The 13,413-nt window shown below is 42.9% G+C and overlaps 1 protein-coding gene across 1 annotated transcript in view; it reads left to right on the top strand.

Annotated features, from left to right (window-relative positions):
- The window catches only part of mrps35 (mitochondrial ribosomal protein S35), a 19,787-nt gene extending 7,534 nt beyond the window's left edge, over nucleotides 1-12,253 (top strand). Inside the window, exons 4-8 of the mRNA XM_080438257.1 lie at nucleotides 5-46; nucleotides 1,751-1,860; nucleotides 2,206-2,275; nucleotides 11,121-11,228; nucleotides 11,700-12,253. Of these exons, the coding sequence (XP_080294383.1) occupies nucleotides 5-46; nucleotides 1,751-1,860; nucleotides 2,206-2,275; nucleotides 11,121-11,228; nucleotides 11,700-11,870 (501 nt within the window). The 3' untranslated portion in view covers nucleotides 11,871-12,253. The remainder of the gene's footprint in view (nucleotides 1-4; nucleotides 47-1,750; nucleotides 1,861-2,205; nucleotides 2,276-11,120; nucleotides 11,229-11,699) is intronic.
- The last annotated feature ends 1,160 nt before the right edge of the window (nucleotides 12,254-13,413 follow it).

Genomic DNA, 13,413 nt, shown 5'->3' with positions numbered 1-13,413 from the left:
TGGGCTCTCCCTTAGAAACCCTTCTGCTCGCATCGTTCACCTCAAGGTTAGTGTTCCTCTAGTGCTCTTTCAGGGTTCCATTTGTAAAATAAATAAAAAACTGGGTGACATTTATGAATCCAAGTACCCCCTTTAACTGTTGGTCAAAGCTTTTAAGTTCCTTTCCTTTGTGTAAAATCAAAGTGAGTTGACCCCCGTTCAGTTAAAGTTAAAAAGCCTTTATTTGTCCATGGCAAAGAAAAAAAAATGGAAACGCAGGTGATCAACGTGGTTCGGCCTTCATCAGGGTCCACCTTTACTTGGACTACAATATTTTGCTTAGAAAACTGCAAGAGAAAACCATATAGCTTACAAATGATGCTGAATGAATGATACGAGAATAAATCACAAATAAGAAATGCAGTGAAAGAGTTGGAATCACTGCCTCCTGAGCAGATCTATTTGAAACATTCGCCTATGTCTAGTTTTCGATGTCATGTTCAAAATAAAACAGCATAACAGGAAATGAGTATTGCTTTCTATTCAATAACCGTTGTGCTAGTGTTGAATTTAATTAGATTGAACAAAAGTTAGTTTGATTTGAAAACTTTTTGTTTACATGACGGACATACCCAATATATAGGGACACCAGGTAGAAAGCGTTAATGAGCAGCCATCTTCTGCAGTGACACTTTGACAGTAGATTAGGATGGTGAGTAAAACATGTTTTAGCCATTAATCCCAGTGGATTAGGCAGCATCAACGTTAATAATGCAGATAATATGAGATGAGATGATATTGCACTGGAAGGGAGATAGATTTCACTGGTAAGTCCCAGTTTTGGCAGATAACCGATTAATTGCACGCTCAAATCAAATCGATCGATATGATGGTGATTGCAATACAAGTGATTCTGGGTGCAGATGCAGACTTCTACAAAACAGTAGATTCTTATTAACTGACCTCACAACACGTGTTATGAGCTTGTACAGTGACTATGTTCGCCACAGAGACTTGGTGTAGAGGGAAAAACTGAGCAGACAAAATATAGATCCCTGGGGGACTAGCAGGAATCCACACACACACACACACACACACACACACACACACACACACACACACACACACACACACACACACACACACACACACACACACACACACACACACACACACACACACACACACACACACACACACACACACACACACACACACACACACACCCTCCAGTATACAGTCAGAGTATATTTATGTTGTCATGTACAAGTGATATAATACAAATCCACGGTGAGACATTATAATCACACAGTAATCTCTTTTGTTGTCCCTCTTATCTAATCTACTATAGGGTCACTGGTTAATCAAGAGATTTACGTATTGAATGTAGAGGGATTTAAACTAACGGTTGACGTGGTTGAATGACCTGGTTTTAGGCTTGGCTGTGTTTTCCTTTTTATTTAGAGAGTAGAGTTACCATTATGTCTTTGTAGTAGTAGTAATAATAATATATAGAATATAGAATATGTGTGTGTGATGTCTTATTTTTATGGCACATTTCATAAGAAAATGCAGCTCTCAAGGTGCTTTACATTAAAGAAAAAAGAAAGGAAAGATGGACAAACAAGAGAAACAAGGTGCTTTGCACTAAGAGGGAAAACAAGACAAACTTAAAGAGTAAAGCACACAATGAATGAATAATAAAGTTCCATGTGGTCTGTAAGAATATTAGTAGAAATGTGTTATTATATTATTGTCATTGTGATTGTAGGTAAAGCTGTCCAGTCTGAATCTAGACGACCATGCCAGGAAGAAGATGCTGAAGCTGGTCGGGGACAGATATTGCAAAGAGACTGATATCCTTAGCATCACAACCGACAGGTAAAAAAAACCCGCTTCCTAAAAAGGAGTTTCGCGAGCCGTCCTGTTGCGCTGGACGCACCTGGCATCATCTAATGGACTAAACTGTATTTTTTTTTTTTTCTTACAAAACTAATGAAATCTTCTTGCTGTTACATTTTGTGTCAATAATAATAATAATAAATAGCCGTGTAATAAGCTGGATAATGAATGGTGAGCAAATGGTTGTTGAGAAATAAAGCCCTTCAGGGTGATAAAGACCCCTCCGCTTCGTGTCAGGGTCTAATTTCTCAACATTCATTATCATTTTGCTCATATAGGTCATCATTATCATCTTAATGAGTCCTAAACGTCTCCCCTCCCCAGTTGTCCTTTGAAGCAGCAGAACAACGACTACGCCATGTACCTGCTGACTGTCCTCTACCATGAGTCCTGGGTAAGTGCACTTCATGACTTTCCTTCTAATCAACATTTTAACCCTTTAAGACCGGAGAACGCATCTGTGTCATTTTCAGATTTCTTTGGCTGTTCAAAAATAGCAGATCTACAAGCTCGTAGCGCGGCACCGAGTGCCGCGCTACGAGCTTGTAGATCTGCTATTTTTTTTTAATGGTGAAAATGTGTGCAAATTTTTGAATATATATATATATATATATACACATGTTTAACTCAAATCTTTGCTTCTGGGAAACAAAATATGGAACAAAATATTTTGAGATGGAAGGGGGGGGGGGTCCGGACAAATACATATCATTTTGGGGATCCTTGACATGAAAAAAGTTTGAGAATCACTGATTATTATATCAACATAAGTTTAAAAAAATAAATAAACTTTAGGATTTAGAATCCCCAGAAGCAAAGATTTGAGTTAAAAATGTTTGCTTTGAGAAAAATATATATATTCAAAGATTTGCACAAATGTTAACTTATTTTTTCAAAAAAATAGCAGATCTACAAAGCTTGTATATCTACTATTTTTGAATAAAGAAATCAAAAGATTACACACAGATGCGTTCCCGGTCTCGTCATTACCCCGGAGCAGTCCATGACTCTGATCTCGGTCTAAACCCTTACATCGCCATCGCACGTTCATTCAGGGTGTTATTCAGTGACAAGGAATTTGACAAAGAAAGAAAAGTGCCCCATAGCTTGGCAGTTTGTTTGTTCTAATGGATTGGAAGGCTGGTCCATCTGTGAGTCTGATCACTGAGACTCCACTTGACTGTGTGGAGACACCTGACACTACGTGGTCAGCCTCTCGTGGTCAAGGGTTGGAACGCACTAAAGGTCTTTGTGGTAGGATGAGCACTACAGGTTTGTTCTGCTGCCTTTTCCACTGAGACATGAATATTTCATGACTTCACCATTCATATATCAGCCCTAGTCCCACAACGACCCCCCCCCCATCCCATCCCCCATCACATTAGTCCTGAGCAGTGTTGGGCCGTCACTAGTTACGGTAACCCTGTGGCTTTGTGGCCTTTTTGGTCGTTCCTTTTTGTTTAATAAGCCTTTCCACGTTTTATCAAAAGACGATTCATTGGAAGGTGTTTTTATTCTTTGGCATCACCCCTGTACTCACAGTCCACTGTCTGTCACTATATATCTGTCAGTATGTTTGCCATATAAAGAGGTTGTTTTGGGATTGGACACAAGATACCATCTGTCCTTATGTGCCCTGACACACATGTAACACACAAAGCCAGATCATGATGTCTATATTACATGAAAGCCACACAGATGCTCTGGTGAGGCGCTACTGTATTCCATGGTTCAGGTGTTTGCTGATATTTTACTCGATGTCAAGAAAATCACTATTAACATAATTACATTAATTACCACTGGTACTGGTAGTACCATATCCTCTCCTCAAACTATGAAAAGCATTGACGTACCTTGTCTGTTTTGTTTAGATTTTGAGTGCCTTGAGCACCAAAAGGTTGACTGCTACATGTTGATAAAATGGGCCTTCATAATTCATCACAAACGAGGGTAAGAATTCACATGCAGGTTGTGATCAGAATGGGATTAGAGAAAATATTTGCGTGTTGGAGCAGGTGTTCTAGTATCAGAAGAAGGGCGTGTCTCACACACAAACCCAAATGACAAAAAGATGCCAAGACAGGTCTAGCAAAATAGAAAACCTAAACAAAGAATGTGTAGAATACACAAATGTTAGGTGCCCAAAATGTTAGGTGCCCAAAGGTCCAAATGCAAAAAAGGGAAAGATCCCGCCCACTTACAGTAGTGTGTGGGATCTTTCCTTTTTTTGTACCGTAACGTTTTTTAGCTTCAGCCTTGTCAGGCGCCCAAATGTGCCACCAGCAAACGTTTGGACCAGTGACTGAGACACTGGTGAAGACCTGATGGGTCGTAACGTTTGGACCAGTCACTGAGACACTGGTGAAGACCTGATGGGTCGTAACGTTTGGACCAGTCACTGAGACACTGGTGAAGACCTGATGGGTCGTAACGTTTGGACCAGTCACTGAGACACTGGTGAAGACCTGATGGGTCGTAACGTTTGGACCAGTCACTGAGACACTGGTGAAGACCTGATGGGTCGTAACGTTTGGACCAGTCACTGAGACACTGGTGAAGACCTGATGGGTCGTAACGTTTGCACGGGAGGCAGCAGACCCCCTGCTGCCTCTTTATTATTCATGATGCACATTCAACATTTTATTGTTCCTGTACATATATTGTCGCTGTCGGGTGGAAACCTTGTACAGTATGTCCACAACTGTTACTTTTCAGAAATGGAAAAACAGAAGAAACTGTGTTCCAAGCTTTGTTAATACTTTTGATTGGCTGAATATTTGTAAAACCCACAGACATACTAAACCACTTTCACTTCAGAAATAGCCGATCTACAAGCTTGTTTTTGCTACTTTTGCGTGACACTCTTGTACGACATAGAGCATTAATTTACAAAAAAAACATACAGGGTTTCTGCTCCAGTCACGACATACAGGTACAGTACATATACAGGTACAGTACATATACAGGTACAGTACATATACAGTACACAGTACACATACAGGTACAGTACATATACAGTACACATACAGGTACAGTACATATACAGGTACAGTACATATACAGTATACAGGTACAGTACATATACAGTACACATACAGGTACAGTACACATACAGGTACAGTACATATACAGGTACAGTACATATACAGTACATATACAGGTACAGTACAGGTACAGTACATATACAGTACACATACAGGTACAGTACATATACAGGTACAGTACATATACAGTACACATACAGGTACAGTACATATACAGGTACAGTACATATACAGTACACATACAGGTACAGTACACATACAGGTACAGTACATATACAGTACATATACAGGTACAGTACATATACAGGTACAGTACATATACAGGTACAGTATATATACAGTACACATACAGGTACAGTATGAGGGTAAAGTTCTTGGGTTTTGGCTCATCGACACAGTACTGCAGCAACGAGACAAGATTGCAAAAAATTGTAATACAGTAAAAATATGAATAACGTTTCTACCATAACTTGGGTGGGGTTTTAAGCACTTTAACCCTGGTGTTCCTATTTTGGGAATGTCATTATGCAAATTCAAATTTAGAAAACGTTTGAAAGATTTGTGAAAATTTGAAGAAAAAACATTGAAAATGTGGACTTTATATATTTTTTTTATATCTTTCTTTTTATGGGGCTTACATGGTTAAGATATTTTGGCGATAGGGTAATGTCTGTCTTCATTTTATTCAGTGACATTTACATAGTGTTACAAAGTAGCTCTTTAGCAGGACACAGTCATGTCCTTCGTCCCTCTGATGGGAAAGTGAGTCCATTAGGGAGACATCAGGCTTGAATGGACCAGGGCTGCAGACTGACCCATTGTCCGTTTGACATTTCCCTGCTGGGGGGGGGGGGGGGGACAGCCTCCCCTATCAGGTGTTGAACCTGACACACATTCACACGCCCCACCAGAGCAACTCACCAACAGGTCATTACCACCAGCACCAGCGGTGATGCCATTAGGCCGGTGGTTCTCAAAGTGGGGTCCGGGGGACCCGCAGGGGGTCCTTCAGTGGGTTCCAGGTGGTCCCCAGTAAAATGAGTTGATATATAGCCTTAAAGTTGAAAGTTTATCCACTTTGACCCTATTTTTTTCTACTTTGGCTTAACAGCTGAGCTAAATCTAAAAAAAAAGAATACTTTTTTTAACCACAAATCTTCTCTTATGGGGGTTTCTGGCACGTCTTTTCAGATGGAGTCCCTCCCTGGCCAAATCTAAGTTTGGTCCTTGACATGAAAATGTTTGAGACACTCTGCCAATAGGCCACAAGATGACCCCCCCCCCCTATTGTGCAAACTGCTACTTTACGGAGCCTTTTCTCGTTAACGTTTTAGTCACGTTCCCAAAAAAAAAAAAGAGATTGTTCTCTGTTGGGAATGAGTGTCCGGAAAAGCGTCCTGGATGCCCTTTAGGGAGGCACAATGGAAGGCACAGTGCTGTGCCCGCTGGCCTGGTGGAAGCTGTGAGAGTGGAGCGGCGCTCGGCTGAGAAACGCAAAGCCCCACAAAGAGGCTGATTGTTGGCAGCCAGCGAGGTGATTTTATCTGCCCCCCCCCGCTCAGGGAGAACGCAGGACCATAACCTGCCTGCCTGGGCCTGGTAATGCCACTGTGTGCTAATCCAGTACCAGCGCTCAGGCCTCCTGCTGCCCGGGTCTGCCCGTCACCCACCCAGTGGGACTCTATGTTCTACTACCTGCTCTTTTTGTGTACAAGCTCATAACGTGTCGTGAGCTTCTTTATCGGCTATTTAACCCATTTAGACCTGGAACGCATCTGTCACTTTTTCATTTGAGCTAAAAAAGCATTATTTTACACTTTGGCTGTTCAAAAATAGCAGATCTACAAGCTCGTAGATCTGCTATTTTTGAAAAATCATGAAAATGTGTGCACATCTTTGAATATATATTGTTTAAAGCTAACATTTACTCTATTCTTTGCTTCTGGGGGTCCCTGGAACAAAACTTTTTGAGATGGGGGTCGGCGGCCAAATACATAATATAATTTTGGGGGTCCTTGACATGAAAAAGTTTGAGCACCCACTGATATAGAAACATACTTTTTGTTCATGGTAGGATTTAGAAGACATTTTGTAGAATCGGCCTCAGGTCTTGGGTTAAAAGTATTTTTTTTTCTTGTGGGGCGGGGGAGGAACTTTTAATTTTGTTCCCCCAAAATTGTTTTTATTAAAATCTATTAGTTCGATTGGAGTAACTGTTGCGCCCCTATTCACCACCAGAGGCCACTCAAGTCACTTTTTTCCCTCTCCCGTGCCTCAGTGCCCGGACTGTCCATATAATGTAAACATGGAGTGTATGTCCAATGAGCCGGGGCACATGTTGTCCTCCTCAGCGGAGGGGAAGACAGGTGTTGTCCTCCTCAGTGGAGGGGAAGACAGGTGTTGTCCTCCTCAGTGGAGGGGAAGACAGGTGTTGTCCTCCTCAGCGGAGGAAGACAGGTGTTGTCCTCCTCAGCGGAGGGGAAGACAGGTGTTGTCCTCCTCAGTGGAGGGGAAGACAGGTGTTGTCCTCCTCAGCGGAGGGGAAGACAGGTGTTGTCCTCCTCAGTGGAGAGGAAGACAGGTGTTGTCCTCCTCAGCGGAGGAAGACATGTGTTGTCTTCCTCAGCGGAGGAGAAGACAGGTGTTGTCTTCCTCAGCGGAGGAGAAGACAGGTGTTGTCCTCCTCAGCGGAGGAAGACGGGTGTTGTCCTCCTCAGCGGAGGGGAAGACAGGTGTTGTCCTCCTCAGTGGAGGGGAAGACAGGTGTTGTCCTCCTCAGTGGAGGGGAAGACAGGTGTTGTCCTCCTCAGTGGAGGGGAAGACAGGTGTTGTCCTCCTCAGTGGAGGGGAAGACAGGTGTTGTCCTCCTCAGTGGAGGGGAAGACAGGTGTTGTCCTCCTCAGCGGAGGGGAAGACAGGTGTTGTCCTCCTCAGCGGAGGAAGACAGGTGTTGTCCTCCTCAGTGGAGGAAGACAGGTGTTGTCCTCCTCAGTGGAGAGGAAGACAGGTGTTGTCCTCCTCAGTGGAGGGGAAGACAGGTGTTGTCCTCCTCAGTGGAGGGGAAGACAGGTGTTGTCCTCCTCAGTGGAGGGGAAGACAGGTGTTGTCCTCCTCAGGGGAGGAAGACAGGTGTTGTCCTCCTCAGCGGAGGAAGACAGGTGTTGTCCTCCTCAGTGGAGGGGAAGACAGGTGTTGTCCTCCTCAGTGGAGGGGAAGACAGGTGTTGTCCTCCTCAGTGGAGGGGAAGACAGGTGTTGTCCTCCTCAGGGGAGGAAGACAGGTGTTGTCCTCCTCAGCGGAGGAAGACAGGTGTTGTCCTCCTCAGGGGAGGAAGACAGGTGTTGTCCTCCTCAGCGGAGGAAGACAGGTGTTGTCCTCCTCAGCGGAGGAAGACAGGTGTTGTCCTCCTCAGTGGAGGAAGACAGGTGGCCCGCTGGGCTCTTGGCAGAGTCTCTGAGCGCTGTGTATTTTCCTCCTGTCGGCCAAGCTCTTCGGAGATGAAATGACAGACATGGCGTCACAACTGTCAGCACCTCATTATTTACTTCTAGCTTTGGTATTTTTGAACTGGAGGACAGTTAAGCGGAAAAAGAGATGATGTGCTCATTCATTGCCGATTGTTCTTTTTTTTGTTATTTGTTACTAAATAACATTTAAATACAGAGATGACCAACAGAGGCTGTGTTGAGTGAGAGCAGACCATGTTGTTTTTCACTTTTAGTGTTTTAATGTTAACTCTCTCAGTGCCAAGCCCCGAGTTATCCCGAGTTCTCTGAATACCCTCCCTGCCAGAACGAGAAAGAGTTTTTACTTTTTACTGTGGTCGCGCTATTCTGTTTATTTTTCATGATCACTTTCTGATTCCTTCAGACTCATTGGGTTCCGGTTTCATGACGCAGATTCCGTTTCCGGTTCTCGGTTTTTTTCCGGTCATTTTCGTCCAGAATAGGGAAAGTCGCGGTTTCTCACACGGTATAAAAAACGGAACGGAGAGGTCCACTTCTATTCTCTTTGGTCTGGGTGACTAACAGTCATCGTAGTCGTGTATCACATCGTAATTTAGCCCGATCAGTAGTCTCGCGTAGCCAGACAACTATTCCACAATCTCTGAATGCTATATAGAGTCTGGAACTACAACTCCCAAAATCCGAGAGAGGAAACTGGCACTTCCGTTCACGAAAATATCTTTTAAAATATCTTTACACTTTACTTTTTAATTTCCATTTCTGCTAAGCAGCAAGCTATGTATACTTAGATGATTTGTATTTACTGTATATTAGGATAAATTTGCGCGAATGTAAAGACGAATGGAGAGGAGGCTCCACATCCGGTTTATATTCTAATCATGATCAGAGCTTCTGAGTCCCAGACTGTATGCCGGAAACATTTGAAAATTGTTGGAGGCAACAGTCTGGCCACGTGAGACTACCCGATCAGCGATTGTCGAAAACGTCACATCCGGTTTATGACCGGATGTGACATAAGCCTGTTTGGGAGGGCTCATAGCGTGGCACCGAGTGCCGCGCTAAGAGCTTGTAGATCTGCTATTTTTTTTAATCGTGAAAATGTGTGCAAATCTTTGAATATTATACATTATTTTAAAGCATTTGTAACTCAAATCTTTGCTTCTGGCGGGTCCCTGGAACAACATATTTTGAGATGGGGGTCGGCGGCCAAATACATATCATTTTGGGGGTCCTTGACATGAAAAACGTTGAGCACCACTGATTCAGAAAACTGTTGGGATTTAGGAAGACATTTGTAGAATCGGCTTCAGGTCTTAATGGGTTAAAAAGGGACTCACACCGATCTATTCTCAGCCTTAATCCTGTGCCCGGCGGCAGCGTCACTCCATCCAGTGTCTTATAGATCAGATAATGTACGGTATAGTTAGTAATGACGGTCATTAACCTCACAAACACCTGGCAAGAGCACGAGATGCCAGGTTGTGTCGCTGCCTTTGCTTTAAGCTGACACACAATGGAGTCCATTGTCCTGGCCGGGGGAATGTGATGGCAGCGGGACAGGGCCGTGGACGGGGCCGCACGTACGGAGAAACCCTACCGCTGTGAGAGGACCAAAACATCAAGGAAGGAAAGCCCCCACAACACACCTGTACAACCTTTTGAAACTCACGCTTGTCAAAAAGATGCAGTACGTCGTTCAGGGCTACAGCTATTGATACATTTTTCTTAGCCATTATACTATGGATTACTCGTTCTGATAAGAAGCACGTTTTATTGTATGCCGTTGCTGTCGGCCAGTGTTGATTTTGACAGCAAATTTTGATTTAGTTTTAGTCAGTCTTTTGAATCAAATTCCACTTAGTTTAAGTCATATTTTCATCTGAAATGTTTTTGTTTTTGTCTAGTTTTAGTCGATCATAAGATTTTAGTCGACTCAAATGTATGTTGGCGGTGCCTTGATGGCGTCGTAATGGCTGATTTTACACTTGGTTGCATGCTGAAAATAGCCGATCTACAAGTTCACAACGCGTGGCAGTGCCTTGTAGTAAGTCACTGCCACGTACCAGTGTCATGTCCATGTGGGGTGTACTTGTAGGAAAAGGAAAAGAGTAGACCTGGTTAGACGTGGTTCTGATGAGCTCTTGAGGGGTATATAGTAGGATTTAGGGGGCTGAGTGTCTCGCTCATGGACACCTCCACACATAGCCGGGGCTGGGAATCAAACCTGTGACATTCTGCTCCCCAGGCTCCTGGTTCAGCTATGGCCGCTCCCAACAACATAGCCTGTACAAAACCAATGTTTCTACAGTATATCAGTGGTGCTCAAACCTTTTCATGTCAAGGACCCCCAACATTATATGTATTTAGCCACGGACCCCCATCTCAAAATATTTTGTTCCAGGGACCCCCAGAAGCAAAGATTTGCACACATTTTCACGATCTTTAAAAAAAAATTGCAGATCTACAAGCTATGAGCTTGTAGATCTGCTATTTTTTAATAGCCAAAGTATAAAATGGTTAAAGTGGTTACAATGAATGAAGGGTGCTTTCCCGGTCTTAATGGGTTAAACTTGGTGAAACCACATCATAACAGCAGATAATAATAATAATAATAAAACAACATTTGAGTTTTTAGCTTGAAAACAAGCGACAGCAGAGCAAAGTATAGATGAGGTTTAAGGAACCCAGACATCAGTCCTTTTTGTTTTCTCCTCCTTTCATTGATCAGAAAACGGAGCCGTGGGAAGCAGAGAAGACGGTGGGAGACATGGAGGAGTACTGCTGGGAGGACAGTCCATCCCAGAAGAAGATCCTGGACACCTTGGTTCGCATGAAGGTAGGACCGCAAACTATGGATTATCTAATTAGCCATTCTATTGATTAACGTGTTGCTTGTGTGTAGGTGTAGGGCTGTGAATCTTCTATCTCACGATTCCATTTAGATTCTGGGGGGGGTCACCATTCAGATTTTTTCAAAACAAAGATTCTGTTAAAAAAAAAGATTAAAAAAGATTCGATTAAACGATTTTTACCGACTCCTAATCGATTTTTCCCCCCGATTCAGCCCAGAACTTGCCACTTCTCAAAAATGTCATTATACAAAAAGAAAATTCATTTTTATTTGGGAGAATCGATTCCGAATCGTCCAACATGAGAATAGCGATTCATATTCAAATAGATTTTTCCCCACACCCCCCACACCCCTACTTGTGCTATTTTCACTCATTTTAAAAAGATTTTGAAGGAGGAAAAAAAGTGACATTTCTGTTGGATTAGTAGCATTAACTGTTAACGCCCCTACATGCAGGTGGTGGTGGAGGAGGAGGAGGGAGGTGCGGAGGTGGTGAGAGAGGAGGTGCTGGGGCGAGCGGAGGTGCAGGAGTACAGGGACTCCGTCACCAGACTGAAGAACGAAGGAGAGAGCGAGAGCACCATGCTGCAGTACAGAGAGGCCGTCAGGAAGTTATTCAATATGTAATCCATTTACAATCTGTTGAAATGACTTTTTTTTCTATTAATTACTCACTCCATGAAGCCCCCCCCCCCCTCTGCTTGGTCCTCTACTTTTTTCCCCTCCACCAAATCTCTGGGCTGAATATGGCCCATAGATGGGCCAGATGTTCACCTATTGTGATAACATGCCCAGAATAGGGTTCATGTGGTTAATACAAGATTTTCAATAATAAGTAAAAACGGACAAACAAACATTCTTTGGAAGCGTTCATAACCTGAAACCCCTAAACGCTACACCCAAGGTTTCCACCGTCTAAACCAACCCTTTGATGTACAAAGTGTTCTTCTGATCATCAGCACAATTATATGTTGTATTTATTTTCCAAAAATAAACTCTAAACTGTTGTACATCTGATACACAATAGTCCATCATTCAATACCACAGCAGACTGCATTGCTAATTTAAAGAGAAACGTGTATCTTCATATAAATGGTCCTTATGCTCATTATAAGATGGCACAGTTTCCGTCTACTTGCTCTGCGACAGGAATGCCACCTCTTTAGACAGTGAGATTCAAGACTACATGAAGACGTTGCAGGTAAGCAGATGGTTTTTCCACTGCATCTTGAACAGTATCCATGCATTTAGCATACAGTTCATCACCATCTTGGACTGTGCCTAAAGCAGAAGTAGATAAATAGCAGGCAAAGTGTCTGGATTCAAGTGCTACAGCTGGAGGAAGGCGGCTTTCAAGGATCTTTCTGGATCTCAGAAGATCACACACACACACACACAGCAGGATCGCCAAGTATCATAGTCAGCTTCCTGAGAGGGTCTGGGTACCTTGCCGGAAAAGGCTCTCAGTCGTTGAGAAGAAAACAAGTGAGACGCTTTATCCTCACTTGTGACTATGTGTTCAACAACATAACGCTGGGTTTCAGGAGGGTTGAGATCATCAGGAGCAATGGAAAGTGTTTGGGGTGTTTAAGTTTATTTGCTCTGGTTCCTCTGTTGACTTGAGGTCAGCAATGGATTCACCAATTTGAGACATCATGTCCTTCAGAACTTCCTTGTAGTCCTTTCCACTCACATGAGCCAAATTTCTTAAATCAGCCAAATAGGATTTTGTCTTAGTATTGTCTTAGTATTGCCTATACTGTCTGTATACATGTCTCACAGAAGTTGAATAGTGAAAGTATTTGCTTGTCATCAGTGGGATATTTGTATGGCAGAAGAGGCTCTAGAGACAACGCACTCCCTGAGGAGTATTCAACAACCATATGGTGATTAAATTCAGATTCAGTGTCCTTGATTATTTCAGACCCATATAACAGCCCCATATCCCTTCAAAACATCCAATACCTCCTCATAATCCTCTGTTTCAGTTACCCCCCCATTCACCAAAACTGCTTTTGGGATTTTGATACCAATTTTGTCAAATACCTCCATGATTATTACAAGCTCAATATTAATTTAAATGTTGCACATCAAAAACCTCCTCCTAGCTGGCTCGCCAAAATTATGCAGCATTATGCTTACAGTGGGCAGAGCATAATATAGCTATAGG

Source organism: Gymnoscopelus braueri, assembly GCF_963280865.1.
Source record: "Gymnoscopelus braueri genome assembly, chromosome: 9".
In the NCBI taxonomy this organism is placed as follows: Eukaryota; Metazoa; Chordata; class Actinopteri; order Myctophiformes; family Myctophidae; genus Gymnoscopelus; species Gymnoscopelus braueri.
The sequence above is the reverse complement of the archived record's forward strand: the minus strand, read 5'-3'. Positions and strand labels throughout refer to the sequence as shown.